Raw genomic sequence first — 27416 nt, 5'->3', positions numbered from 1 at the left:
GCTAGGTAAATGCACCATTTTTGGAAGTTTCGTTCCAACGGTAAATGCCTTTACAGCAGATGTTCATTCCTTTGTCATCTCTTAAACCCCCAAACTTAATATGCATTCAATATATAGGGTTTGGGACACATAGCATTCAGTTGTTCATGCTTACACAAATCCCAACCTTTCAAATGGTGAAAGAGTAGTGATTTTTGTTTTTTTGGGGGTGTGGTGAGAGCTGCGGCTGGGACATGGCTTTTTTTGTGACTTGATATGTATTATATATACCCGACATTGTGAGCTCCTAAAAAAGAGAAGCATCATGCGGGGAAGTAGGGTCCCAAGGAGGAACTTTCCCTTTTAAACCTGCCTTATAATTTCTGCCTGGGAGAGACCTCCCTGACGCGGTGTAACTACCCTGTGTGTTGTTGCTGTCCTCAGTCTTGCCATAGTGTATGCCTTTTAACATTAAACTGTCTTCAGCATCATCACCTTGTTAGTGAGTTTCCCTGTCCCTCACCCAGTTTTATTCCTCCAACGCAGCTGTTTTTGTTTCAGTTTATTTGTATCATTTTAATCAAATACCTAACTTTATGCCTACAAAATAACTGACTTTGCGCAAGTGAACTTGATTTGATTTAGATTTTTCTTCTGTTCCCTTACTTTGCATTTCGTTAAATGAGTTAAAAAATTAACTATTTACATGTCTACTTTTTGGAGGCTTTTTGAGTCTCGGATATTGCGCACGGAGAATGTGCGTCTAGGGAACGGACCGCAGTTACTAAGCCCCAATAAACCGCAGAAGTATCAGGCCGAACACAGGAATAATGACGCGCATTTGCATAGATTTGGTCCGTGTTTACACGCGGCGCTCGCCTGGCTTGTCCTTCACACTTCGCTGATGATATGACACCGCTAGAAACATGGAATAGCAACCGGAGACGCCGTCATTACAAGACGAGCCGCCTCAACACGATTTCATCAGCTAAAGAACATGTTTCCGCTTAATAACGCTATTACACAGCGGCTCCACGGGTATTAGGCAAGCTATTCCGTCTTAACCATCCGTGCACCAACAAAATATATTAGGACATGGAATTACATTACAAAATCACACCAGGGTAAGGCCGGTTTACCCTTTCTAGAGGCAAAAGTTATTCTTTAAATATCAGAAGGCACTAAGGGGTTAAAAGTCATAGTCAAAACAACCGTTACTTATTTCTAGAGGCTGAGATGGGTAGTTACCGTTGCCAAATCGCTTTAGCGGAAGCGCCATTTATTTGGTTGCTATGGTGATAAGTCCACTCTTAGAACTTTGTACCAGATTCCCTATTTATTAGAAAACAAAACATATTTTTTTTTTGTCACGGTATAAGTCAAATTTAATCAGAGATAGAGGTGGGGATAGCGTTTTAAGGTTTATGTGGCCCGCTGATGGACATTTAATTGATGAGTAAACGTTATGGAAAAGAAGAAACAAATACGTCACCATAGGAACCAACGGTGTCCCTCCCTAAAAAGAATAGATGCTCTTTCCTCCCCAGTGCCTTCTCTTTCCTTCTCTGATACCCCTCACTTCCCCCACTGATACCCCCTCCTTCCTCCCCTGATGCCCTTCGTTCCTCCTGTGATGCCCCCTCTTTTCTAGGAGGTCAGAAGGGTTCTACTGCCCTAAAAGCCCCGATAATGTGTATAGAAAGAGCAGGAAATGGCTTTATAAATTAAACGGGGTAAATAAAATCCATTATTCTTATTGTAAACTATAAAAATAGCTATCAATGGGTCACAAAGTAAAATCAAAAGTCTCGGTAACCATACCGCCCTAAAACCGCCCTGTCTGACCGTTTCAAATTAAGTCAGATGCAGAAGAGTCCTGATTTTCAGGCAATGCCCTGCTTCTGGGGGCAGTGGGGATTGTTGGACAGTTGATGAGATCCTCTGACCTTCCCTGACAGGTCCAAAGAGCTGTAAAATCAATGTCTGCGCTGTTTGTGCCCTCCCTTTTCAGGGGCAGGTAGAGGGTCCCGCTGGTAGCAGTGGGCTGTCCACTGATGTCGCGGAGGGTCTATTGACGCAAATGGGCGGGGAGTGGGGCGTGCCTGAGAGTCTCCGTGCGAAACCCAAAGACTCCCCAGGTATGGTGGGCGGGTGGACACACCTCTGACCCTTCCCACTTCTGTGTCTGACCCGGCCCTCGTTGTCTTTTGCCACACTCCCTAACACAGGCGTCTCCAGCTGGACACCTGAGATATTGGGGGGGTATGATAACATGGCTGTGACATTTTAGGAGGTCACGGCTAACAGGCTTTTAGACCTTTACTCTCTATTTTCACATAAAGAAAGGGGCTCTGTGTATGGAAGCGGAGACGCTGAATACTCCTGAGGAAGATCATCGCATCAGCATTAACAGGCAGAGCAACAAAGCTGCTCGATAAGTCATTTGCACGTAAATAAGCTAAGTGGCCGCATCTGGAAGATCTCCGCGAAGAGCTGCGATTGAACGGATCTGAGCGATATTACACGGCGTATTATATAGATTAGGGAAGAATGGACGGGGGTCTCGGAAATTCACATCAGGCAGCAGCAGTCTCGTTAATGCAAAACAGCGAGATTGGAACATAAATCTCGCAACTCAAATAACGGCACAATCACCCAATAACAGCAGGTTACGGCTTATTTCAATGGACATCATAATCATACCTGGGAACGAGGTGACCCCGAGAGGTGACCCTCTTGAATTATTAACCCTTCGTGAAGATTCTATGTAGTGGCCCACCCAAATGGCCCTAATACTGGCCCTCATGAAAAGCTTGGCTTATCATTATTTAATGATACACTTAAATTGAGTCACCTGCATTCAAGCAGGGATATCAGCCATAACATTCTGGGAGCAAAAGCACAAACTGGGAGTCTTATATGTGATGACAGCGGGGTAGAATAGTTACGAGTGTGGCTGTATGACCACCCTGATAATATGCCCCTTGGGGGCAAACCCAGAGAGATCGCCGGTACGACCACCATTTTTGCCAGCAGTATCTGGATACAAACTATTTTGCCATCATTAGCAAATTGCTGCAATAAAATGCTTGTGCTTGGCCACTAAAGAGTTAATATTTGGGGGAAAAAACATAAATACGCTCTCCAATAAATAGATCAGTCGTTGGTCTCTGTTTATATTCCCTCACTGTATTAAGCTCTACCACTTCTGCCAGGAAGCTGTTCCACCTATCTACCACCCTTAAAAGGAAATTCAAATGTCCTTCCATTCCATCTCAGCCTCTGACCGTCTAGCGTTAGATTCCTTATGTATTGGAACGAGAAGATACACTACGAGGGTAATAACAATGCACGGTTTGTATGAGATGATTGAAACACCCGTTAGTATAATGTGTAATTGCAGATTATTAAAGCGCGGGGTCAACAGGAGGCCCTTCAGAGTCCAAACCATATAATATACGATCTGCTTACGCAGCAAGCGCACGGAGTACTTTTTCACTATTAATTTATTAACCTGATAAGGATGGCTGCCGTCAGGCTCATGGCAGGAATGCGTCCTTCTGGGTGATATAGATCTTCGTGTCAGTGCAGGATGCAGAGGTCATGAATCAATGTCAAGGTCAGTGAAGGCTACAGGGAACGTTCGTCGAGTTAACTATTCCCATCCCGTTCTTCTCTTTCTGGCTCCGGCTTAGACCTTATTTAGATGTTTGCATCAGAATATTTTTTTTTACTACATTTAAGGATGTGCAGAAAAGCCCCCAAAACCCAATTGAAAGCTAAAAAAAGTGTGTATCGGCAACGGCCTCATGCGCCAGTCCCCAGAACTTATAAAAAGGGGGTGAACATCAATTAACGTCAACCACAGTTAACGATAACTTTAGGAGGGTCGCAATTGCAAAGTATGTAATGAAAAAGGATATAACAGAACATCGTGGAGGGACATTGTAAAGCACGGCAGCCCATTCTGCCCCTTCTTGGTCTTATTGTTGTCAAGGTCCCACCAATGATATATATATACAGCACTGGGCAAAAGTTTTAGGAAAATAATTATTCCTCCCCATTAAGTTATCGTTCCCCTATAAGCACTGAGATTGTTAAAGGGACGCTGCATGTGATAGTCGTATTTTCTCTAAATTAAAATTTCCCCCCCTTTTTTCCCCGAAAGACTGACTGCCCCATGAATTCCCCCCATGCATTTAACTCCCTACCCGTTTATTTGGCTTTCAAGAAAAGGACTGCAGTACAACACCTCTTTTGCTTGCTATACTTCCAGCTGTGATATACCGGTGAGAAGAGCACCAATCGGGATGCTCGGATACCATGACATCAGAGTAGAAGATGAAGGAGTTGGATCAGGACTGTGTGACTCTGAGAATCTGCCCATTCCCCACCCGAGACCCCAACGCTGGGCTACGATGGAATTCTACGCTACGGTTAAACAAATTGAATTAAACTTTTTTTTTTTGTAAATGCTAACAGTCGTTTTGTCTTAGTGGAACAGCACCTTTAATTTATGGCAAACCCAATATATTGCTATATAGGGAATGTGTGTTAAGTCCTGTAGGAAGTAACTAGAGCATCAGATTCTTGCTAAGTATCCTGCGTTATCAGAGAGAGAGTGTGTGTGTGTGTGTATGTGTGTGTGAGTGTGTGTTGCCGTGTGTGTGTGTGCGAGGGGTGTATGTGTCTGCTGCTGGTTGTAGCAGATGGCGTCTCCATGCTCGTGTCTCTTCTAGGTCCAGTGCCGCGCGTGTACTCAAAAATCTAGAAATCTACCGTTCCAGCATTTATTAATGTGCTTTCCCCGTCTGTGTACTTAGCCAGGCAGAATTCTGATAACTATATCGGCAGGAGGGCTTCCACATGTAGCCATATGTCTTAGGATCAATTTGCTTTTTTACAGCCAAGAAGTTCATGGCTTTGGGTTATTAACTGGATTAAAAAAAAGGTATGGAAGTGAGACAAAAAAAAAAATGGGTGGGATTGAGATCTGAGATCGGGGTCGGAAGCAATACTGTTCTGGCCACATCCCTTATCACTGCATCATCCTCTCTATTGTATCGCCACATTCTAATCTTTGTAGTCTGTTATATTTTTACCATTCTCTGGCTTAAACGCAGGGTCTTACGTTCCCAGTTCAGCGGTTTACCACACCAGCGAACTTAGAGACGGTTGGGGTCTACAACGTTACTCTCTACTCGTTGGGTCCCAAAAAGTCATTGAACATACAGCTGTTAACAATTCTCATAAACACTTCCATATGCTTCCTTGTTCCCTGGCCATTGAAATGTCTCCTGGGTTCGTTTATAGGTTGTTCCTCTGGCAGATTGGTGGTTATGGCCGTTTAGGACTATAAAGTAATGTTTTGAATATTTTACTATGTCTTTGCAACGGTTGTTTGAATTTTTTGGATTACTGATTACTCGGTTGACTACCTCTGCTTGCCCACAAATCATGGCTCCATATTGGTTCAGACTTTACGGTCACATTCTTCTCTTTCCAAACATAGTCTTCACATTGTGACCATTCTGTCCAACTTCCTAAAATGATTTATCAGATTATGACCATCCTCTCCTCGTTCTGATGTTCCTCTCCTCTTGTGACCATCTTCTTCTCCTATCCATTCTGACCATTTCCTCCCCATCCCATCCCTCATTAAGACTAGCCTTACCCCAGACTTAACCATTCTCACCATTTGTGGTCACACTCTTCTGATGTTCACCGGTCTGACCATACTTCTCTCCAAACAACCAATGACGAAGGCCAACGGGCAGATCGATGCCGAAGTCATGGTCAACCACTGACCGATGACCAGAACAGAGTCTACCAAGGTCAACCGCATCAGAAAGAACATCTGTGGAAGGAATATATTTGGACCTGATCCTTCCAGAAACCAAAGTCAATCCCAAGTATTTCAGTAAAATAATTAAGAATGCAGAGGGTGTTCTTTTTATGCATTTGCTTAATATATTGGTGTTAATGTGACCAACATTAAATTTCTCCGCATTTTTTTTTGGTTGGCTTTGATTAAAAAGTAAAACTTTTTTTTTTATTGTTTCACTATTACTATAAAATATTCGCCAACTCACTCGCTTTCAGCCTTTATGGCATTCAAATCTCCTTTCCAAAGCAGACTTTATGGTTAATAGTTTATCGTAATTTAGAGGTTTTTCCAGAGTGCTTCTAAAATACGTCTCTTTATAAAGCTGGAATTTACATTAGAAGAAATGGAAGGTGTTATGAATCACGTCGGGTTTTTTGGGGTGTTTTTTGCTGTATTTAGCTTTTTCATTCTCGCAATGATGTCATATTATCAATAGAAGCAATATTGTTAAAAAATGTCCGCGCAATAAGCCGATATTGTCGGAAAGCTATTTGCAAAACACATTAAATTTGCATCTAATTTAGCAGCTGCTTGGAGTCAGAAAGCTGACAATATTTAAGGAATTTGGCTTCGGCGCTTGTTTTTATTTGAGCGTTATGTTCTTTTTTTAACAGAAGTGATCTTTCTATAAAGAGAACTAAATTATGTATAAAGGTGCCTTGAATTTGTATCCCTTAATTAACACAAAATATGTTAGCAACATGCTGCGTACCAAAAAAAAGAAGAAATCCAATAAAAAATGCTGTTACCACCAATAAAATACATTTATTTATTTATATTTATTTCTTTCTTACCGCAAAGGATAAACAAAAAAAAAAAAAAAAAAAAGATTTAGCAGTGAAACCGAGAAATAGCTGAAGGTAGTGTGACCGGGGTCGGGTAAACGGTGGAGCACATGGAGCAATTGCCCCAGGGCCCCGGCGTTCTGAGGGCCCCTGCACCAATTACTCCAGGGCCACAACGTTTTGAAGGGTCCGATCCTCTCACCTGACCCATGAAGTAGCTATCTAATTGGGTCCTGCCATGTGTAGTCTGATTGGATGAGATCACCTCTCAGTAAAGGAAGTTGCACAAGGAATATACTGAGAGGGTAGTAGATAAATGGAACTGTCTTACAGTAGACTAATACAGTAAGGGAATTTAAACAGGCGTGGGATCGGCATAACGCTATCCTCACTATGGGACCAGACCAAGGATTGTTAGGGGTTTGAATCAGCAGACTAAATGGACCAAATGATTGTTCTCTGCCTTGGAATTCTACGTTGCTATATACAGGACGGAAGAATATGTATGAACAGCCCCGGAGGGAAAGAATTGGACAGAGGGGCCACATGAATGTAGTGCGGACGAGGTACCCATGGTCAAGCCTGTTTAAGGGGTTAAGGCATGACTAAGCGGAAATTTTGGCACTGAAAGTGTTAAGTATTGGTGGCACGTGCAGGGCCAGAGGGGAGGGGGTAATTACCCTCCCTGGGGGGTATATAAGGAAGGGTCGTGGCCTATAGGGGCAATCATTTTAAAGAAAATTTTCCCGCCCATCCCTCCCCTAATTTTCGGCATTTGCCGGGCACTCTGGTTTTTTAAGCTGGTACGGTGCAGGAGTTAACCCTCTAGGTGCGGTTACTTGTGGTGCACAGAGGTGTAAGTGCAGGACACTCCGGGGGCCGGCGCCCCTGTGAATCGTAGGGTCATGTGACTGCCGCGCTAGGGGATGCCGGCAGTTCCAGCAGGGTTACAGGTGGTCACGCCCATACCAGCAGGTTACTTATTTGGTTATTAATTTGGTTATTAAGTGGTTATTAAATGGTTACAATTGGTAATGTTTGCTTTCATTTTTACAATAAATTATTGATATATATTGTGTCAAATTGCTTGTGTTAATAATATTTGACACTTTGTAACATATTATTAAAGGTTGAGTGCTGAAGTTATTTTAAGTCAAATAATTCCATATCTGACGTTTAATAAAATTTTTGAAATAAAGAAGTGTATCTTGTTTTATTTGTAAAAGAGGTACCGAAACTGGACGCTACTTCATTCATGAATGTATGTATGTATATATATATATATACTGTATATGCATATGTATGTACATGTATGTGTGTGCATATGCATACTTCTCTTCCTTAGTCCTCCAGTTGCAGTTGGTGGCACCATAATAATCTGTGAATACTATATTGATACAATAAACACCATGTGGAGCCACCATAATTAGGCACTGAAGCATCGTTCCCAGGGGCAGGAGTGAGGGGCAAGCCAAAACAAGCCCGATTTGTCAAATAACACACTCAGTGCCCATTATCCAGTCCCATCAAACATACATTTCCATGGAAGTTCTAAATTTTGTAGAAGAAGCGCAGAAATGATCTGGCCATAGTGTAAATGCTGTTTGAGGTCTATGTTACCAACACATTCAGTGCCCCTACACAACCCCACCAATGAAGAACGCGTATTAACCCCTTAATGACAAAATGCATTGTTTTCAATGGGTTTAGGGAGCGCCCATTGTCCTTAAGGGGTTAAAGTACCTTTATATGCGTTCTTTAGCTGCAAAAATAATGATAATAAAAAAAATTTTTTTTTTGGAGAAGCTGCAGTTCCAGAGCTGTGGCACACCACATTTGGCTGGAGTCAATGAGGGGCAGGAAAGCACTCCTACTGACGTCAACGGGAGCGTTTCCTGCACATTCTCATTAGAAACACTAGAACTCGCACTAAGCCAGTGCAGGAGACGTGTTTGCCCAGGGGGCAGGGGCAGAGGGCAAATGCATTGAGAATGGTTTTGCTCAATCCCTCCATGTATTTGCAAAGCATAAAACACGTTAATTTAAACACTTAAATATTTAAATACCTTATGCCTTGAAGCCTATATGAAGGCTGGAGTGTCCTTCAAGCAGCTACCCTCAATGGTTTCCAACGTATGTCCAAATCCTACATTTTTATTGTAAAAAATGTACACAAGTGGTATTCACAAAGCACAGAGTCTGCTATTTCTTAATTATATTGATTACCGTTGCATTGAATAGAATAACGTATTTTCGGTTCCCATAAAGTCTGGTTTCTATCAAACAGAAAAATCTATTATACTTGTTTTTGGTTTTTTTTCTATCACCCGATCCCCATTCCACCTGGCAAGTTCTCCAGTTATTCCTCCGAGCTGCCTCGTAGAGCGCTTTGGCTTTGGTGGCTGGGGTACAGAGCCAGAGAGAGAGAGATGGGGAATCTGGGCTTGGGCAAATGTTGTAAATTGCATAATTTAACACGTCTTTCTTCTTTTTATAAAAACAAACGAGTAGACCTAGAATGGCTGTGTTTATTTTTGTACAATTCCCATTCCTCCAAAAGAAACGCAAAATGAAACAGGTGATTATTGTTCAAACGATGATCGTTACTTGTTAGAGATGGCCCTTCTCCAGATCTGTGGACAGCAGCTGCTGTTACATAAAATATTGACATTATAACTGGTACATTATTAAACAAACAGCGAGCTAACTGCGGGATTCCAGTAGATAGCGGTCTTTCTGAACCCACCTTGGCCAGTGGTCTACGGAAGCAAATAACAACAGGAAATATGACTATAAGACTATGAATAAGATGATCCTTGGGCTTTAACCAAGGAATTAAAAGTTTGGCCACCACATTATGTGGTTCCAGTTTTGGAATCAACCCAAACTGCAGAAGAACCTGTGAGAGGCAACAATGGGGCAGCTGTGGGATTCCAGGTCACCGTGGTCTTTTAGGCCGGTGGTCTATGGAAGCAAATAATTGTCACTATTATCAACAATTGCAAATAATAACGGGAAATATGACTTTGGTAAAAGTATGAAGAAGCTTATCCTTGTGCATCAACCAACGATCAACGTTTGGCCACCACATATTGCAGTTTCTGTTTTGGAGTCAACCCAAACTGCAGAAGAACCATTGATACTTAAGAGGTCAATAGAAGCTCCTACAAAACAACGTATCTCATTTTGTTTCGTGATCAAAAAACATCACAACGCAAAATTAGCCAGCTTTGCAACATTGGGAGCCCGATAAATGTTTATAAAAGCCAGAAACAACATCTCAAGATTCATTGTATATGAAACCAAAAAACGAATGAGCTTGTGGTGTTTATAAATTATTGTTTCAAGGAAAGATTTTTTTCATGCAGAAGAAGATTTGACAAACGCATGGAATTTGTAGATTTTGAAAGCCAAAGTAGATTCATATCTCCTTCCGAGTTTTTGGTATCCACCTCTTAAAGCGGATGTGTCATGTTTAAGACTTAGTACAGAACATTCTTATATTTTGAAAACAGAATATAATAATTTTGAAGATTTTTTATTTTTCTCTTTGAAGACCTTGGTGTGCTTTTATAGAGACCCAGCCTGAGATCAGCTGCCTTTCCTTATTGCTTCTTCAAAAGACACCAAGACTTATCATGACACACCTCTGATAATATAATAATAATATATTATGTTGTAAACACTCAGAAAGGTCCTCAATCTCCAATGTTTCTCCTTCACAAGCTTCCTTTCTAATCCATAAGAATGTTTGTGTCATTCGCTAGAATTCTAGATATGGCCTAATATGGGTTATATAGTATCCTAGACCCCAGTTTCTTAAACTTCTCCTTTACTGATGACCGGCCGCTTTATGCGATAAATTTGCAAGGGGGTGGGGTTAGACACAAATTGAGTGCTTTAAGTCCAGCAATTAAAGTTAATAAGTTAATAAGTTTTTGGAAAGGTGCAAATTAATATGTCAATTAAGGGTATAGTAGATTATTGTTAACCTAATTTGCATGCGCCTACCCAGAATCCCTTGTGGCTGTGGCAGCACCATGAGATTTATGAGGGAAAAACAAGCCTTCTGTCTTGTCTGCTGTCTGTAGATGAGTGTTTAATAATAATGCTTCTACTACCCCTTAACCCCTTCAATCCCCTATAGACGTACCGGGACGTCCAAAAAACGCCTATTAAGAAACCCATATGGACGTCCCGGTACGTCCAGCCCTTCTTGCAGCGTCAAGAACACATCCCTGCCGCTGCACGGGTGACCAGGCTGTCATTTGACAGCCTGCACTCCCCACTGACAGCAGAAGCCAGCATCGCCGGCAGGGGATATCCTGTCCTCCGACGAGGCGCAGAGACGCTGCGATCTTTATGCAGGTCTGTGAGCACCTGCATAGAGATCACAGTGTGATCGGTGCAGGGGGATCGCGGGGAGGGGAGTGAGAAACCAGGTCTCTCACTCCCACTCCCGTCCTGAAACAGAAAAGCTGAAAAAATATGTTAATTCATTTAAAAAATAATAGTAAAAAAATCATTAAAATAATAATATAAATAATACTAAAAAAATTATAATTTGAGCTAAGAGGACCTCTAACCATGTTTGTGTAAAAACAAATATATAAAAAATAAAAAAAATAAAATAATGAAATATAAAAAAAAATTCAAAAAAGATAAAAAAAGATAATGAAAAAAATAATTATAAAACCTTACATCCCATTGCCCTAGCAAAACATCTAGCCAGTATAACCCTCCTGCCCCTGTTCACAACCCCCAAACCCGTTAAGCTATAGGCATAAAAATGATACAAAAAATTTACACCTTATAGTATGCTCCCTGGTGCTGGGAAAGTATGGAAAATCTATATAAATTAGGTTTTTCTGAAATCAGGACACTTGAATTGATAAACTTGGAGGGGATTTTCCATCACTTTACCTAATTTTGTGAGGATTCAGAGGGAAAATGTAAAAACAAATCTGTTTTTTTTTCTAAATTTCCTCTAGTTTTTACTAAATTTCTCATTCTAAATTTTCAGCTAAACTATGGTATCAAACGAAAGCTCTATCTCTCCTTGAAAAAACAATCTATAGTTTACATGGGTACACTACTCACAGGAAAGGAGAATAATCTCTGAACATAGCGCAAAAATGTCAAAAATGCTGTTATTCGTGTGATGTTTCTGGTTTGTGTCCTTTGGGTGGGGGCACGTGGTGCGGCTTGACTTCGTTGGCAGGGAACTGAGATCTATCTATCTATTTATCTATCACTCTATCTATCTATCTATCTATCTATCTATCTATCAATCATCTATCTATCTATCTATCTATCTATCTATCTATCTATCTATCTATCTAGTATGTAATTTTAGCCAATGGACCTATATTTTCAGATAACCTTTATATATTATTCCTGTTCGGGGCTAATTTGTGTTGTTTCAACCCCTTTGATCTATAGACCAGAGGTGTGCAATATATTTTTAAGTTTGCATTGCGGTATACCAGGGGAAAGCTTTCCAGGCCAGATGCCGGAGCGTACAGTAAATTATATACTCATATAAAGAATTGCACAATGGGGACTATAATTTCGAGGTTGGAAATAAATGTCTGTACACTTAGAGATTGGCTTACTGACTAACCCCACGGAGGATGCATTTTCCCCACTGCTTTTAATTCTTCCTTGGAGCGATGTCCTTGAAGGGAACCACTAAATGGCATTATAGATTCAGACAAAGCTGTCCAGTCATTTTAATCAATGTATTCACTAGAGGACTATACCGGGATAGAACTGCGGCGGTTCTCTGCCCTTGGACTGGATACCAAACTTTCATAATAAAAAAAAATAAAATTAAAAGCATTTATTGACATATTAAAAACACATTTAATGTGAAATATTGCGTGAATTAAAATACAGAGCGATGTTACGGTTTATGCAGAAGTCGTAACAGGAGAGCGTTCTGCTTGTCGCTATGAATATGGCTCAGTAATTATACCGCTGGTATTTTGAATCATATAGAGGAACATATTACTGCTGTGTCTGATTGCCACTTAAAATATCATTAATACTGGGCAACTTCTCAAATAAACTGTATCTTACGTTAAAATAATTTACTTTGGGTAAGAACATAAAAAAAAAAAAACCCACAAAATTTCCTTTCAGTGGCTCGAGACATTTAATTTCTAGAAGATGTATTAGACGATTTACGCTTGAAAGGTTTATGGCAAGAATATTCTATAATATAATTTATATATATATATTATTATTTTATTTTTTTTTATTTTTTTTATTTTTTTTAAGGGGTCTGTTCACTAAAATGCATGCGATTTGGCTAAAAGCATGTGTTTACAGCAGCAGAAATGTATTTTATGAATAAACTAATATAGCAAACCCTTAAACTAATATAATGAAATAAATTGATAGAAAAATAAATGAATAAATGTAAAGAAAACAAAACAAGGGTCCCAAGACCACCCTTTCACCAAAGATAAAGAGGATCACCCCTTCTTCCACCATGATATAAAATAAAATGTTCTCTGGGGTACAGACCCCTAGTATACACTATTGTCCAAAATAACTCATAGTTTCCATACTAAATTCCCAATGGATTTACATGACTGTAGTAAGGGGATCAGATGTCTTGAGTCATATGAATCTCCGTAAAGTTCTAAATCCCTTTAACCCAACTCGTATACCGTGTTCCATCCATGTGACGCGTCTTACAATACGGCAGATCCATCAGAACAAAGTGATATTTATTCATTTTGTGAAAAATAAAACTCACCAATAAAACCTGTTTGGCGTGATCCTCTCGTGCATAAGATGCCACCTTCGTCCGAAATCCATTGAGCTATAAAGCTGTAAAAAAATAAGACAAACAAAAATAAGTCATATTTCGTTGACATAAATAATATCACTTTGTTACACATTCATTGCAAGATAACTTAAAAGGAAAACTTTGTACACAGGTGAGAAGGTGATAAACAGTGGGCAGGGAACTTTATTTCAACTTAATTTCATACTATATACATTGTTACCCGTGTCTATATATATATATATATATATATATATATATATATATATATATATAGCCGACAGGGGTTGGACACTTACTGTTGTGTGTTGTAAGGTGAGGGACCGCTAGTTAGTGTTGTATGCAGGAGGAGGAGAGGTTGCTGGATAGTGTTGTGTGTATTCGGGAAGGAAGAGAGAAGAAAGAAAGGAGGCAAGGATGAAGAAAGATGGAGAGTGAATAAAGAAAGATATAGAAAAAAGAGAAACAGCGAGAATGAAGAAAAAAAAAGAAAAAAGAAAGAGGGAGAAGAGAGTTAGAGAGAAAAGAGGGAGATAAGAAAGAAATGGGGGAAAAAAGAGGGAGGAAAAAGGAGAGAGAGAAGATAGGGAGCAGGAGAAGAAACAAAGAGAGACAAAAGGGGTTGTCATTTTAATGCCAAGGGCAAAATAAGGTACCCCACAATGTATTGATAAAAAGGATTTAACAAGATGTTAACCCCCACTCCCCGTACATTTAAGAAGCCTATAGTGACAGATAATTGGGGTAGGATCAGCCCTGGTGATGACAAAATAGCCCAGAAGGTACACAGGGCAAATAGCGCACCTGTTGTGCAAGATCATGTTCCGTCCCCGTGTTTGACATGAATTAATGACCGTTTTCTGCTCATTTCAGAGACTTTTGCACATGTCACATGCAAATGCACTCCATCTAGGTTTTTTTTACAAGAAAAGGTTAATTCTGCCTGGCCTCTTGGGGTCCAAGAATTTGCAATTTCAATCAATTTCCAGCTGACTAATTTTCTGTGTGAGTGCTTCTTTTCTCTAGAGTGATGTTTAAGATAAAGTATTCTGGATTTTGCCCACTGTGCGGGACTCATCATATGTCTATTTATCAAAGAAACGTCGAACATGTGGGCCTGGCAGGAATACAGACGGCAGGCAGAGCAGTAATGAAATAACACAGCACCCAAAACACTCATCTATTAACCCCTTAATGACAAAGCCCGTACATGTACGAGCTCAAAATGCATTGTTTTCAATGGGTTTAGGGACTGCCCATTGTCATTCAGGGGTTAATAGGATACATCAGGATCAAAGGCTGTAGGAAACTAGATACAGTAACATTTAGTTACCTATAGGGAAACATATTTAATAATAGCACATAATATAGACTCTATTGTAGTTGAATGCTGGTGGCAGCCAAATGGTCCTAATAACAGTTCTAAAATTATGACTAGCTATAAGGCAGGGATAATTTTAAATTAATCCACCTTTATTCAAGCAGGGATTTCAGCTGTAATGTCGAAGTTAAAAAAAAGCACCAATAGGGAAGCTTAGACATCATTAAATCAGAGTAGATAAAGAATCAAGTCCAAATATATCCAGGTTAGACCTGGAGTCATGGGGTAAAGCCCTGTTTCCCAGAGTCTACAAGTCACAAGATCTTTGCGCAAGGGGAATAGAGTTTTCTACCCATGCCTACTCCCTACCCACTCAAGACTGTCTAAAGCTAACCCTGACCATATGAGTGGTCAACTTTACCCCATGCAGGGCTAAAGGACCTACATGGCTTAACTCTGCTTGACTCGCAAAGAGTTGGGAATGCATGCCGGAGCTGAGCCTGTCAAAATTCATCTTCGATAGTTTGACCATCTCGCATCTATCTGGACTTCTGGTATTCAGTGGATAAGATTAAGAACCTTGAGATTCTCGGCCAAACCTTGAGAGTCCCCTGACATGTATATTAATCAATACTACATTCAGCATTTAGGCTACATCACTTTCTTCACTAATAACCTTGGAGAGGAACTCTGATGTTGACTGTGAAATAATTATGATTTTGTCAATGGCAAAAAAAAAACTACAGTATGAGTTATACTGGTTGGGATAGCTGGGATACTGGTTGTATCATTGCAACCATAATTAGGATTGTTGTCAGCATTCATGCCAGCAATATTATGTCGAGAAATTGTGACATGAAATGTCTCAGGACCCCAAGCTGATCAAAACTCAAGACTGGTTACTGTTTCTGAAGAATCATTGTCTAGGAAAAATGATACTCAGAAAGACATAAAACAAACAAAAAAGTTCAGCTGATCACTGATGTTACTTTGGACAGGCCAGATGATCCATGGTGATGGGTGATGATTCCAATCTAATGTAATGTAGATGGTTTTGATTAAAGTCTTGGCACCAATAATGATTATTTGCTCTCAGAAATGATGGTTCTTCATCATCTCGAATGGCCCGAAAGCTTCAGCTATTAGGACCAAAAACATCTTGGGACTCAGAGTCCTCAGCAAGTCCCAAACCCAAGATGTCCTACGCCTTGGTGGGACTGAGGACATTTTCCATCACGTCAATGCACCAAAATATGGTGCAGATTTTTGGCCACTGTCCCGCCGTTCTCTACCTAACTCTGCCCCCCCTTTTCGGGATAGGCATAGCTCAGCGGGACGGAGGGATTCAGAAGGTAGTGTTCCAGGCCTAGAATCCCATGAAGAAACATAGAGCAGAACCTTCAGAATCAGTAGAACATCTCTAAAAATAATTCTACAAGATTTTGGGTTTTTTTTATTGTCGAGCCCACCAAGAAGTGACACAAAAAGTTACACATACAATGTGCTGGTTTTCCGAGGGGCTCACGGAAGCAGTAGCATTTTTCTATTTGAACGTATGAGATTAGCCATCTTGTCCTTGTCTTCCTATTTGAATTTCTTTTTTCGGTCTGCGTGGCCGAGCCGAGTCTATAATCTGTTTTGCAGATAAAGATAAATTACTCACTCTCCGGTCAAGCCCTGTGACCGTATTAAAGCTGCGTAAAACTAGCAGAGAGGGGGAAAAAAGTCAACAGGAGATTTGACAAAAGCCGCCATTTAGAAAATTGAAATTATCTTTAACGTCAACGGATTTAGCACTCTAATCGTGGACTTTTTAAAAATGTAATGTGGTTTGCCGATAAAATGGGTTCCTTATACCCACATACTGCTTATTTTCATCTATTAATGCAATAATAGGTACATTTAGTGTATAGAATTTAAAGTGTAGGATTTGGGAAAGAAACAATATAAATATAAGGGAGGGGGGTCACCTATAGCCAATCACATAACCCTGAACATTTCAGGCATCCATATTGGGACACCTGTGTTGGTGGGTGTGTCAAGAGGCATGAGGGGTGGCGCTGACTCTAGAAGGCGTGGCCACCTGCCCACTTATACCTGGGAACTTGTGGGCTCCGGATACCCATGCGGGACGCGGCTTTCCCATGGATGTCAGGGGTGGTCCCACTGATTTAGGGAGCGTTCCCGCTGACATCGCGGGAAACACACCAATTTAAAGGGGAAATGTGCGAGGAATGAGGCGACCCAGAGGATTCAGGTGTCGACCCAGAGAACTCTGGAAGAAGTGTCATGTATGATTATGAGGTGGTCACGGGAGAGCTGCACTGATTTTAGAGCTCCCTGGGTCAAGCCAGAGGATCTCTCCAGACTCCCCGTGATCCCCACGGCCTGCAAAATCGGGGCAAAGGGGCAGCTACCCAGGACAGCTGGACACTGCCTGAAAACCGGGACTGTCCTCCAAAAAACCGAGACTTTTGGGCGATATGCAACAGGGCCACAATGGGCCCTGGAACACACCGAATTATTAATCACATTTAAATTAACACTGAGATCCCAAGTCCCTCTTTACAATCCTCCTCCTCGCTTAAAATAAAAAGCCATGCCGTTTATCTGGGCTGTAATTGTGATGCGCGATTCTTTTTTTTACTTTTTAAAGGTAAAAAGATCCCAGGGGCTTATTTTTAAAGTAATCACTTCCTTGAAAAATGCAACTTTAAAAAAGAAAGAACGCGGTATCGGGTGATTATTACCAGGGAACGCGGTGATTTCGTCGCCTGAGGCGGTAGGCTGATGCTTTATGTTTGATACAATAATGAAAGTATCTTTGCCTGATTGTAACTGCGGCTCCTGGATTATGCATTAGAAAGTAATAAGGTTATTTCAGTCGGTAATTTGCATTCATATACCAACGGCTCGCCATACAGAGGAAGCTCTGAGTCTTTATCTGCTTATGAGCAAGAGATTGGAAGTTATGGTGCAGTTTTCTAAGACGTATGTGAAGGAAAAGAGGAGAGGGAAGGGACAGAGAGAGCTAATATTTTACTTTACTAGGAGGGTGGTAGATGAGTGGAACAGCCTCCCAGCAGAAGTGGTAGAGGGTAATACAGTGAGGGGATTAAACATGCGTGGGATAGAAATACGGCTCCGGAATCTTAGATGAGACCAACGTCTGATTAAGGTTTGAATCTTTACAGCAGGAGAAACGGGATACTAGATGAGCTAAAGGAGTGGCATGATTTAATTTTGACCCAATAAACTCCCTTTATCTGCAGACCTGGAGCCGCCGTCGCTGTCAGTCATGTGATATTTTGGGTGACTTTCCCGGCTCAAACACCACACTGAGCTGATGCTTTATGGCGATGCTAATGAAGTCCGTCCCTCTGAACATCAATCAGCCGTGGAGTGAAGACAATTACAGTCTGCCAGCTGGAGGAAACATCGGAGACGCATTAAACAAAAAGGCGGCTTCCAGGGATTACCTGCAGAGCCGGAATCCGTGGGAATCATTCTGGTGCCTGGGATGGGGTCATTCAGGACTAGGGGCCTGGTTTCAGGATATTTAGGGAGTATGCTCAATGGCGTCAGCAGGATTTTTCCAAAAAGGGGAAAAAATCCTCTCCACCATTCCCCATCTCCCTCCCCAATATCTCCTTCCCATTGCCAAACTGTGTTGGCTCTGGAGAGGGGCTTCTTGGTGGGAGGCAAATGTTAGTTCCCCGTTCATAGGAAAAATGATATGGCCGTGGTAGTAGTAGCTACAGACCAGCAACTACCTGCGCAGCGTGAGAACTTTCCTTTACAATAACTAGGGTGGTAAAGTATAGCCACAACTACCCCAATTCCCCAAGGATCTACCCATTCACCCCAAAGTGGAATAATAATCCCGCGTCTGTGCATGAATTAAGACAGATAGAGATGTTTACTTTCACCAGCAACTCATTTGCAGGAGAGAGAGGCGGCCGAGAGATACATTTGATTTACTCGTTAAACGCAATGTCAAGGATCACCTCCTGCGAAAATATTAGACAGCGATCGTTCACCTGCCCGCTGAGCGGAAATACATAAACCGCCATCCTCAAGGCCAGCAAATCACGCGCTCCGACAGCAGACCCAAGGTTAAAACGCTAATATATTGCCAAAGAATGGAGGTCATGTGGTCAGGGAGAGCAATAAAAACTAATAACAGTAATGAAAACAAATGATCCTCTTTGTTTTTCCTTTATAATTTCTTAGTTTCATTATTTAATATCGAAGATCAACGTCCCCCAAAGATCTGGAATCCAGCTGAGCTCATCTCGTGTCTGAATTCCAGTAATTATATCTTCTGACTCAACGGCAAAACTTACACATTATTTATATTTATTGGTGCCGAGACATCTCAATGCAGACAACCGTACACCCCAACTAAATTGTGTCCAGATAATTCGACAATGTTCCGAAGAAGAAGTAACGGCGTCATTAGATGTTACAAGCTCCGTGGAGAGGACATTAGAGGAATCTCAACATGCCGGGCGCTGGTACGGATCAAGAGACAGGACTTTCCCATTTGATATTTATATGTACGCTATTATCATGAATACTTTAAAGATCTCAGTGAAGAACAGACGTAAGGGATGCAGAGCCATGGATGGTGACTTCATTATTTACTAGTATTCTTATTTACTTGCCCACAAAGTATTAATGTGTCCTGAAATGTCTCCAGAACTGAAAGCCAATTAGGAGACCTATGGGGCAGATCGTTTGATAGCTGGGCAGGGTGGGGTGGTTTTTGTGGCCCCATGTTTTTAATGTGATTATACCCCATCCGTGCCTCCTATAATGCGAGAAAGTACTCCAAGGAGGCAGGAGGGGGGATCTCTACAAAGGTAACAATGTAACTACGTACAGGGCCGGCCCAAGGCAAAATGCCGCCTGGGGCGAATTTTAAAATGCCGCCCCCCCCCTTATCTACCCTTCCTCTCCCTCATGACTCGGGCACTATCTATAACATACAGCTGAATACATAAAATAAAACACGTGAGACATGAGGTCGTTGGAAAAGTGTAAGGCCACAGCGCTTTATTACTGTGACAAATAAAGAAATAAAAGAAGATATGAGATAGGTTATGCATACATCACATTTTAAAACCAGATAACATTTTGTAGGGATATCCCGCCAAATACCATGCGGAGACCGCTGGGTCGGAACACCCTACCCTTTAAAGTTCCCCCAGGGACTGAACCCGTGGAGAAACTGAAATACACATAACTGAATGGTATAACAACCAATAAAACACAGCATACCTATCTCAAAACATCCGCCATAGCTAAATTAAAATTAAGAAGGAGACAAGTAAAAAAGGGGAGGGAGGGCGGGGATTCACTGCTTTAAGCGCTGGTCAAAGTATCTGACCAGCGGCGGGAAAAAGGGGGTCACCTAAATAGACAGCCAAAAAACCCCACCCAACCAGCCGGGGAACCCCATAGGGTGTCCTTTATCTGACCCCCTAAGGACTGGCAACAAGCTTTCTGTTAGACTAGGCCCAGTCATGCAGCCCTTCCTCTTAATATCCAGGGCTTGACTGTCCCTGCCGCCCCCCCCCCCCTTGTACTTACTCAGCAGCCCAGAACCATCACGAGAGGCAAATTCCCGATACGTAATATACCCAACAACCCCAGACATCCAATTTTGGCTTTCATTGCCTTATCTATGATGTGCAGTTGGCATCCGTCTAAGCTCAAGTGACCAAGAACTTTAGGTGGACCTAAAGAGATCTCCTAAGGGACAAATCAAATGTAAACTTTGAGAGTTTGAGAACAAGTGAGAATGGTTGTGGGTAGAGGGATACTATCCGCACCCGACTGTCTGACGTTGTTGGTTCCCTCATGCAGAGGAAATTTGCCTCCTGACGGCCCTTGGGGCAAGATTATACTGATATGTCAATGAGCGCTAAAAACGTGAGATGTTCCCAAGCTGAGCACCTCTGGTGTTGATATTATTTAGGCTCACCTGAGAGCTTTTGTACCCTTTTTTGTGTCCATTACGTCTGGATTATTAACATTCAAACACCCATAGCTACCAACAATCACAAATTTGCAAGGACAGTACAGACAGCAAAGCTTTTGTTGCTGGTGTGTGCATTGCTTATTGGGACTGTATTTGATCTAACTGGGGAGAAGCTTGGGCCATACCATAACGTGTAATAATAGGGACGAGAATTATAATAATCCTAATAATAATACTAATAACACGAGTTCCAGTAGCCATAGCCAAAGGCATCCCTGTGTGAATGGGTTATTTGCTCCTTAACTGTATTAGCCTCTACCACCTCTGCTCGGAGGCTGTTCCACTTATCTATCACCCTCTCGGTAAAGTAAAACTTCCTTACATTCCATCTAAGCCTCTGACCCTCTAAGGGTTTGCATCAAGAGGTTCAGAAAAAGATACTACATGTATTTTAAAGTAATTATTCAGATATGAGCTGGCCCTGTCCTGCACACAATGTCAGGAGGCAGACAGACGGCAAATATCATAGACGTCAAAAGACAATAACTTTTTTTATCGCGCATTAAAAACATTACATCTTTATCATTTTGTCCTGCGTTTACTGCACCCAAAATGACTTTATTTAACCCATTTACTTTAAAAAGGCTCAAATGATGTCCTTTTGACCCATGCGGCTCCCAATACGTTAAAGTGTATTAAGAAGAAATATCGCCCACTTAGACATACTTTAGCCTATGATGTATTTCTTTAATTAAAACGAGGATATCCGTGTGCAGCGGTTGCCGTAATGGTATAATCGTTCAATTTTATTGGCTGGCTGAGTATTGCTGTGGTCTTATCAAACTGCCCCAATTCAGGCCCCTATAAAATATGGAATTATAGTGATTACTAACCTTCCCTGATTCATGCGTCTCCTGCCCAGACCCCAATAAAGATCTGTGAGCTTTTAGTTGAAACACTATTTTTAAAGTTAATACTTTAAGATCTGATGTTACTCTGCGTGTTTAACTGTTCGAGTACCAGTAGAAAGACACTCAAGCCATCAACTCCACTTTAAAGTGTTTCATAGCTGAGAGGTCCCTTTAAATTTCCATAGCGCTCCCCCTACAAATGCATGAATGCGGAATCCCCCCCATACGCATTTACCCCTTTTCCCCACCGCCCAGCTATTTATTATGCCTTCTGAACACATCTTGGTGCATGCGATATATGTACCAGCCGTCAGGTCCAGTGCTGGCTCGGCAATCGGCGCAGGACGGAGTCTGTTCAGACCCCCGCGGTATGTGTGGAAAGCTCCCCCATTGATTTAAATGGGAGCGCTTTCCTGCCACTGATTGGTTGCTTCAAGTAGCCAATCAATGGCAAAAATGGTTGGACCACGGAGGCGGAGGGAAGCTGCAGAGCTAGAGATTCTACCTTTAATGTGTATTTTTCTGTCCCTTTAATAAAAGTAGGTTAAAGTGGAATGTTGTGACCATTTGGAACAATTGAAGTAATCTTAAAACACACATTTTCTAAATGTTAAAGAACCTCATAAAAGTATGTTATATACCGGCGTCAATCAATAAATTGTATAGTTTCCAACTTTTCATCTATGCCGGTGTGGGTGATGCAACCGCAGGCTCCGCCCACCATTAATTCTGGATTCAGACAAATAAGGGCATTTTCTTTTAGGGGGAGTGGCTAAAGAAACCCTGCGATTTTGTGGCCTATTGGTAGCTATTTACAAGAAGAATAATAGATTTTATTTACCCAAATTAATTTATAAAGCCGTTTCCTGCTGTTTCTAGACACATTTTAGGCAGTAGAACCCTGCGATACCCTCATACCCAGCAAACATTCTGTACTCCTAGAAAAGAGGGGCATCGGGGGAGGAGAGAGAGGCGTCAGGAGAGGAAAGGGGGGGCAGAAGGGAGCAAATAGGGGCATTAGAGAGTAAAGAGGGACTATCCTCATAAAGAAGGACACTTGGGTAGTATGCTATGTCCAGCCTTCAGAGCCAATTCTTATTTATTTATTTTCCTTGTTTAGCGGGAAGCCGTATTCTCTGTGCTGATGGAAATCAAACATCAAAAGTAAGGAATAAACAGGAACGATGGTGTTATAAAGGCTGTCATTGCTCTCTGGTCAAAAATGAAAGAAAACGGCCTCTTTTTAGCAAAACTGAGGATAAAACCCTTTTTTTCTTTAAACCAGAGACTAATTATATGAAAACCTTTATCTTTTTCAGCGAATACTCTGTCCCCCAAGCACAGAAACCCACCCGAAATGCTCCTCTGACGTGATCATAGCTAACGGCTTCCAAAAAAAAAAAAATTCTCTACCTGCGCTACCCCGCGGGTCCGCATTAACTCCCAGAAACCTCCGAGCGATGGATGATGAATTAGCGAGATAACGGTGGATATAACTTTGTTTTACAGTCACACATGTTACTTTAACGACAGTCTTTTGGCACCTTGCGGAATTTTATGATCCCTTCAGGTGTTTTTCAATTTTTTTTATTTTTTTTGGTTGTAACAAAATCCGACGCTTCCAGCTGTGGTGGGTTCCTGGCCAAAAATATGCAGATTCTTTATGAAAGTAACGTAAAAATGTGCCGTTTTGCATTGACGCCGCAAAACTTTTTTTTTATGCGATCGAATAATTAGAACTGTTTTGATTCCGGAACCCACGTTTTAAATATGGCTTTAAACAACACTTGTGAAGAACATTGTGAAGAACAACCATGGATTCTCTGTGCCCCCCCCATTGTAAGTGTTTTTTCTTTGATCTAATATGAATTTGTATATTCCCAGGACCATGTATGATCCAAAAGAGAAATCAGGCTTAGCACCTTGATCGGCATCTTCCTTTGGGGAGAAGCTCAATGAGGTTCCTTGCATCCACCTCATCCTTGGTGAGTCTCAAGTTCTTTTGAAGTTCTTCAAGTTGTCCAACTTTGGAGAACTTCCGGCAAATTAGGAACATTAGTTTCCTTCAAGAAGAGCTCATGAGATGCTAAGACAACTGGAATTTCAGCTAGTAACCTAGATTCTAGATTGTCTGGGTCAGCAGACGACACAATGGAATATTACGATAAGACCATTTTTGGTTATCAGGAAAAAATATTTTTACGGTTTTTTTAATTTAAGTTATTTTCTCTCTTTTAGCATTTAAGATTCCATTTAACTTTTTGTACTGGATAGGTCATCACACACTGAAAAAGGATAATTTATAGGAATTTTAATAGTTCTTGTTCTAGGTTCTTCTAGATTAGAACACCCAGTTTAGACTACGGTCTCCAAAAAGTTCTTCTTCAATAGCAGGACCCTGAAGAACAAGGGTCATGATGAGTGGCCACTCATATTACATAAAGTGTCTGAGGTCTACGTTTGCCATGCCCAAACACTGTAGGATTTTACATAGATAGTTTTTCTTCTAGGTTCTTCTAGATAGGAACACTTTCAAACCAGACTCCACACCAGTTCATACTACGGTCCACAACATGTTCTCCTTCTCAGAAGATGGGTCGGGATGAGTGGCCACTCATATTACCTAAAGTGTCTGAGATCTACGTTTGCCATGCCCCTAAACTATAGGGTTTTACATAGATAGTTTTTCTTCTAGGTTCTTCTAGATAGGAACACTTTCAAACCAGACTCCACACCAGTTCATACTACGGTCCACAACATGTTCTCTTTCTGTAGCAGACGATGGTTCGGGATGAGTGGCCACTCATATTACCTAAAGTATCTGAGATCTAGGTTTGCCGTATCCACAAAATCTATAGAATATTACAAAGATATCTCTTTAGTTTTTGTTCTAGGTTCTTCTAGATAAGAACACTTCCTATATAACCAAACAAAGCAGCATTGGGAGCGTTTATTGTGTACTCTGTAACTGGAATGACTCCTAGGTCTGCTGTATGTTATCTGGAGATATAAATAGAATTTTAAAGCCAAGTGTATTCACAAAGCAATTAGACAACATGATAAGCAGCAGGAAAGTTCAGCTGCCTAATGAACACAAAGTCCCAGCGCAGACTTCCAGTTACACATTATTCAAGGGCGCGTGCTTTGCCCCTGAGAGGCTGCTCCTTTATGACACATTGCCTTATTAAAACGGCTTCGCGGTGTAGTCGTTCGATCTTACAGTGCGTGTCTAGATCATCTGGCAACAGAGACTTAAAGACTGCGATAAACAGAAGAGCTCTGATCAGTCGGAGACATCCTGATCTCAAGCTCCGGGGAACACTCATTAAACCGATTCGGCCCTAGAGGTTTCCTGCTACATTGTAACACATGTCAAATTCTTCAAACAACTTTGAGTTGATGAGGTGTTTTGAAGTCAACGAGTAAATGTCGTATGTGGGAGTGCGAGCCTGGCGTTAGGTGGGGAATGACTAATATATTTTACCTACAAGAATGTGACATCTCCGACACTCGCGTATAGTGAACCAAACACATTAAAACAAATGTGTAATTTTTTACCCCAAATCCTAGGTGCTGCAGTTCGATACAGTCAATAAACCCATTTAATGGTGTCTATAGATCAAATGAACAGTATGTAGCGAACTGATTAGATAATGCAGATCCTGCCACTGGCTGCCACCAATCTCTGCTTCCATGAGATACAAAAAGTTAATTAAATAGCCATAAAAATGATAATTTACAGCAGTTAAGTTAAAGACTGTGATGGGCATTAATCGCTCATGGAGCAGAGATTGGCGCAAACAAACTTTAGCAGATCTGTCTTTTTTTTTACATCCTTTATATAAGGCTTTAGTCAAATAAAAATAATAAATAAAGTTTTTTAAAACTTTTTTAGTGTCTATGGCAACAACCTATCAGAAAAAGCATTCCCTGAATAATTATAAATGAGTCAAAATTAAACTCCATCATTCATGCAATTAGTTAGAGTAAGTGGGACGGCCCCTTTAAATACAGACCCGGGTGGGGCAATGGGCATGGAGGGGTGGGGCCAGGGCCAGAAGTGGGTGAGGCCTAGCCAACTATCCACCTTATCCAAAGAGAAACCTTGTTACACCCAGCTTCACGTGGGAGCTGCAATGGAGGCAACAGCAGAGACCCCCATTGAAACGTCAGAATCTCTCCCCAACCGATCCCTCATCCCAATTGCCCACAAAAACAGCACAATGGGACATCACCCTGCACATCGGAACAGTGGTCAAAAATCAGGACTGTCCTTCCAAAACTGAGGCTGTTGGGAGATATGCCTTAAAATTAGAATAAAGTTTTTTAAGGTGGCGTTGAATAATTTTGTTTTCCATTGTTTGAGAATTATTTTATTACACCGAACAAGTTGAACGCCTTGTTTTCAGTGTTTTGATGATGTAATAACCTCTCTAAATCAACAACATACGTTGAGTGCGGTAACTTTATTTAGTTAGTGAGATTCCGGAATGAAGCGGTTCGGGGGAAGGGAGCGTCTTCACTAATGAGTTTTGTAATCAAGGAATCTATTTTAATTTCAGGCTGACTTGATGGGGGCTAATTGCTAGCCTAAATACTGGGTACTAATTAGGATTATAAAAATATTCATCGTGGTTTGCGACTCGCGTTTCGGATTTAATTTACTTACATTTGCATACTAGTTTAAATAAAGTTTAGGGGGAAAAAAGTCTGGTCGGACAAACCATATTTTTTAGGGAATTCTTCTTATTTAAAGTTTCAATATTATTTAAGAAGCAATTAAATTAGTTTTTTAATCATAATTATCTAAACATCATTATTTAAATATCTTACCTAAATAGGTGATTGACAGGAAAGTCCCCGCCTACAGCCATGCCTCTAACCACACCCCCTAAGCAGTGCAGTATTTAAGCCTTTCCACTGCCGCGGTCCTTAATGCTCAGCACTGGGATATGATGTCATTTACTGGCGCTTCACCTGTTAAAGATGCCTGACGCCAGGTGGAAGTTCGCCGGGTAGACCGTTACTACTCAACACAGCCCTCTATAGGGTTAATAGGCTGGTTGGGTGATCGCATTTAATGGACCCATTGCTATTGGCCCCACTCCCCAAGGCAAAAATGCTTCTGTGACATAGGTCTGTTTTAAAGGGGATCATCAAACAGGGATGTTTGAGTTCTTATTGGACTACAATTCTTATAAAGCAAGCATATTTGCTGCAATAATATAAAGGAGGAGTGGTGTAATGTTAGCCCCACCCACTTTCAATGACAGAATCATATTTTATCTAAAAATAAGGATCTAAAGTATATAGTTTGCCGATTTCCGCTTTTCTTGGTTGCTTGGTACTATGAATAAGTGTCTAAGAACTCCCCAGGGTAGACGACAAGAAACTCTTCCTCTTCTGGAGGAGTGGCTTCATGAAGGGGTGGAGCTTTCCCCACACAAGCTTTAGTGGGTAAGGAGTGGGTGTGGCCAAACACCCCTCCCCTGCCCCGAGATAAAGAACAAACTAACCAGGAGACTCCAGGTCAAGCACCTGGAGACTCCGGATCCAACCTGGAGAAGTTTGGCCATAATCAACCTGTCTGGAGACTCCTGCCATTGGCAATGGAAAAAAATGCGACAACTACCAAGCATTTCAGCCTAGTCCAAGGACCCCCCACGATGAATAATGTATAACCTGAGATAACACAAGGTCGGTACCTTTCTCCCCCCCGGCTAATGGGTTTAGCATTACCAGCCATGAAAC

General features: G+C 41.3%; 1 protein-coding gene across 1 annotated transcript in view; it reads right to left on the bottom strand.

Moving 5' to 3' along the window:
- LOC149288790 (VPS10 domain-containing receptor SorCS3-like) overlaps positions 1-27416 on the bottom strand; it is a 204871-nt gene that overhangs the window by 77869 nt on the left and 99586 nt on the right. The window contains exon 5 of the mRNA XM_089491469.1: positions 13418-13491. Within this exon, the coding sequence (XP_089347595.1) occupies positions 13418-13491 (74 nt within the window). The remainder of the gene's footprint in view (positions 1-13417; positions 13492-27416) is intronic.

The sequence above is a fragment of the Sceloporus occidentalis genome, unplaced genomic scaffold (genome assembly GCF_023333645.1).
Source record: "Sceloporus occidentalis isolate IW3139 unplaced genomic scaffold, rSceOcc1.0.p SCAF_50, whole genome shotgun sequence".
Lineage (NCBI taxonomy): Eukaryota > Metazoa > Chordata > Lepidosauria > Squamata > Phrynosomatidae > Sceloporus > Sceloporus occidentalis.
The sequence above is the reverse complement of the archived record's forward strand: the minus strand, read 5'-3'. Positions and strand labels throughout refer to the sequence as shown.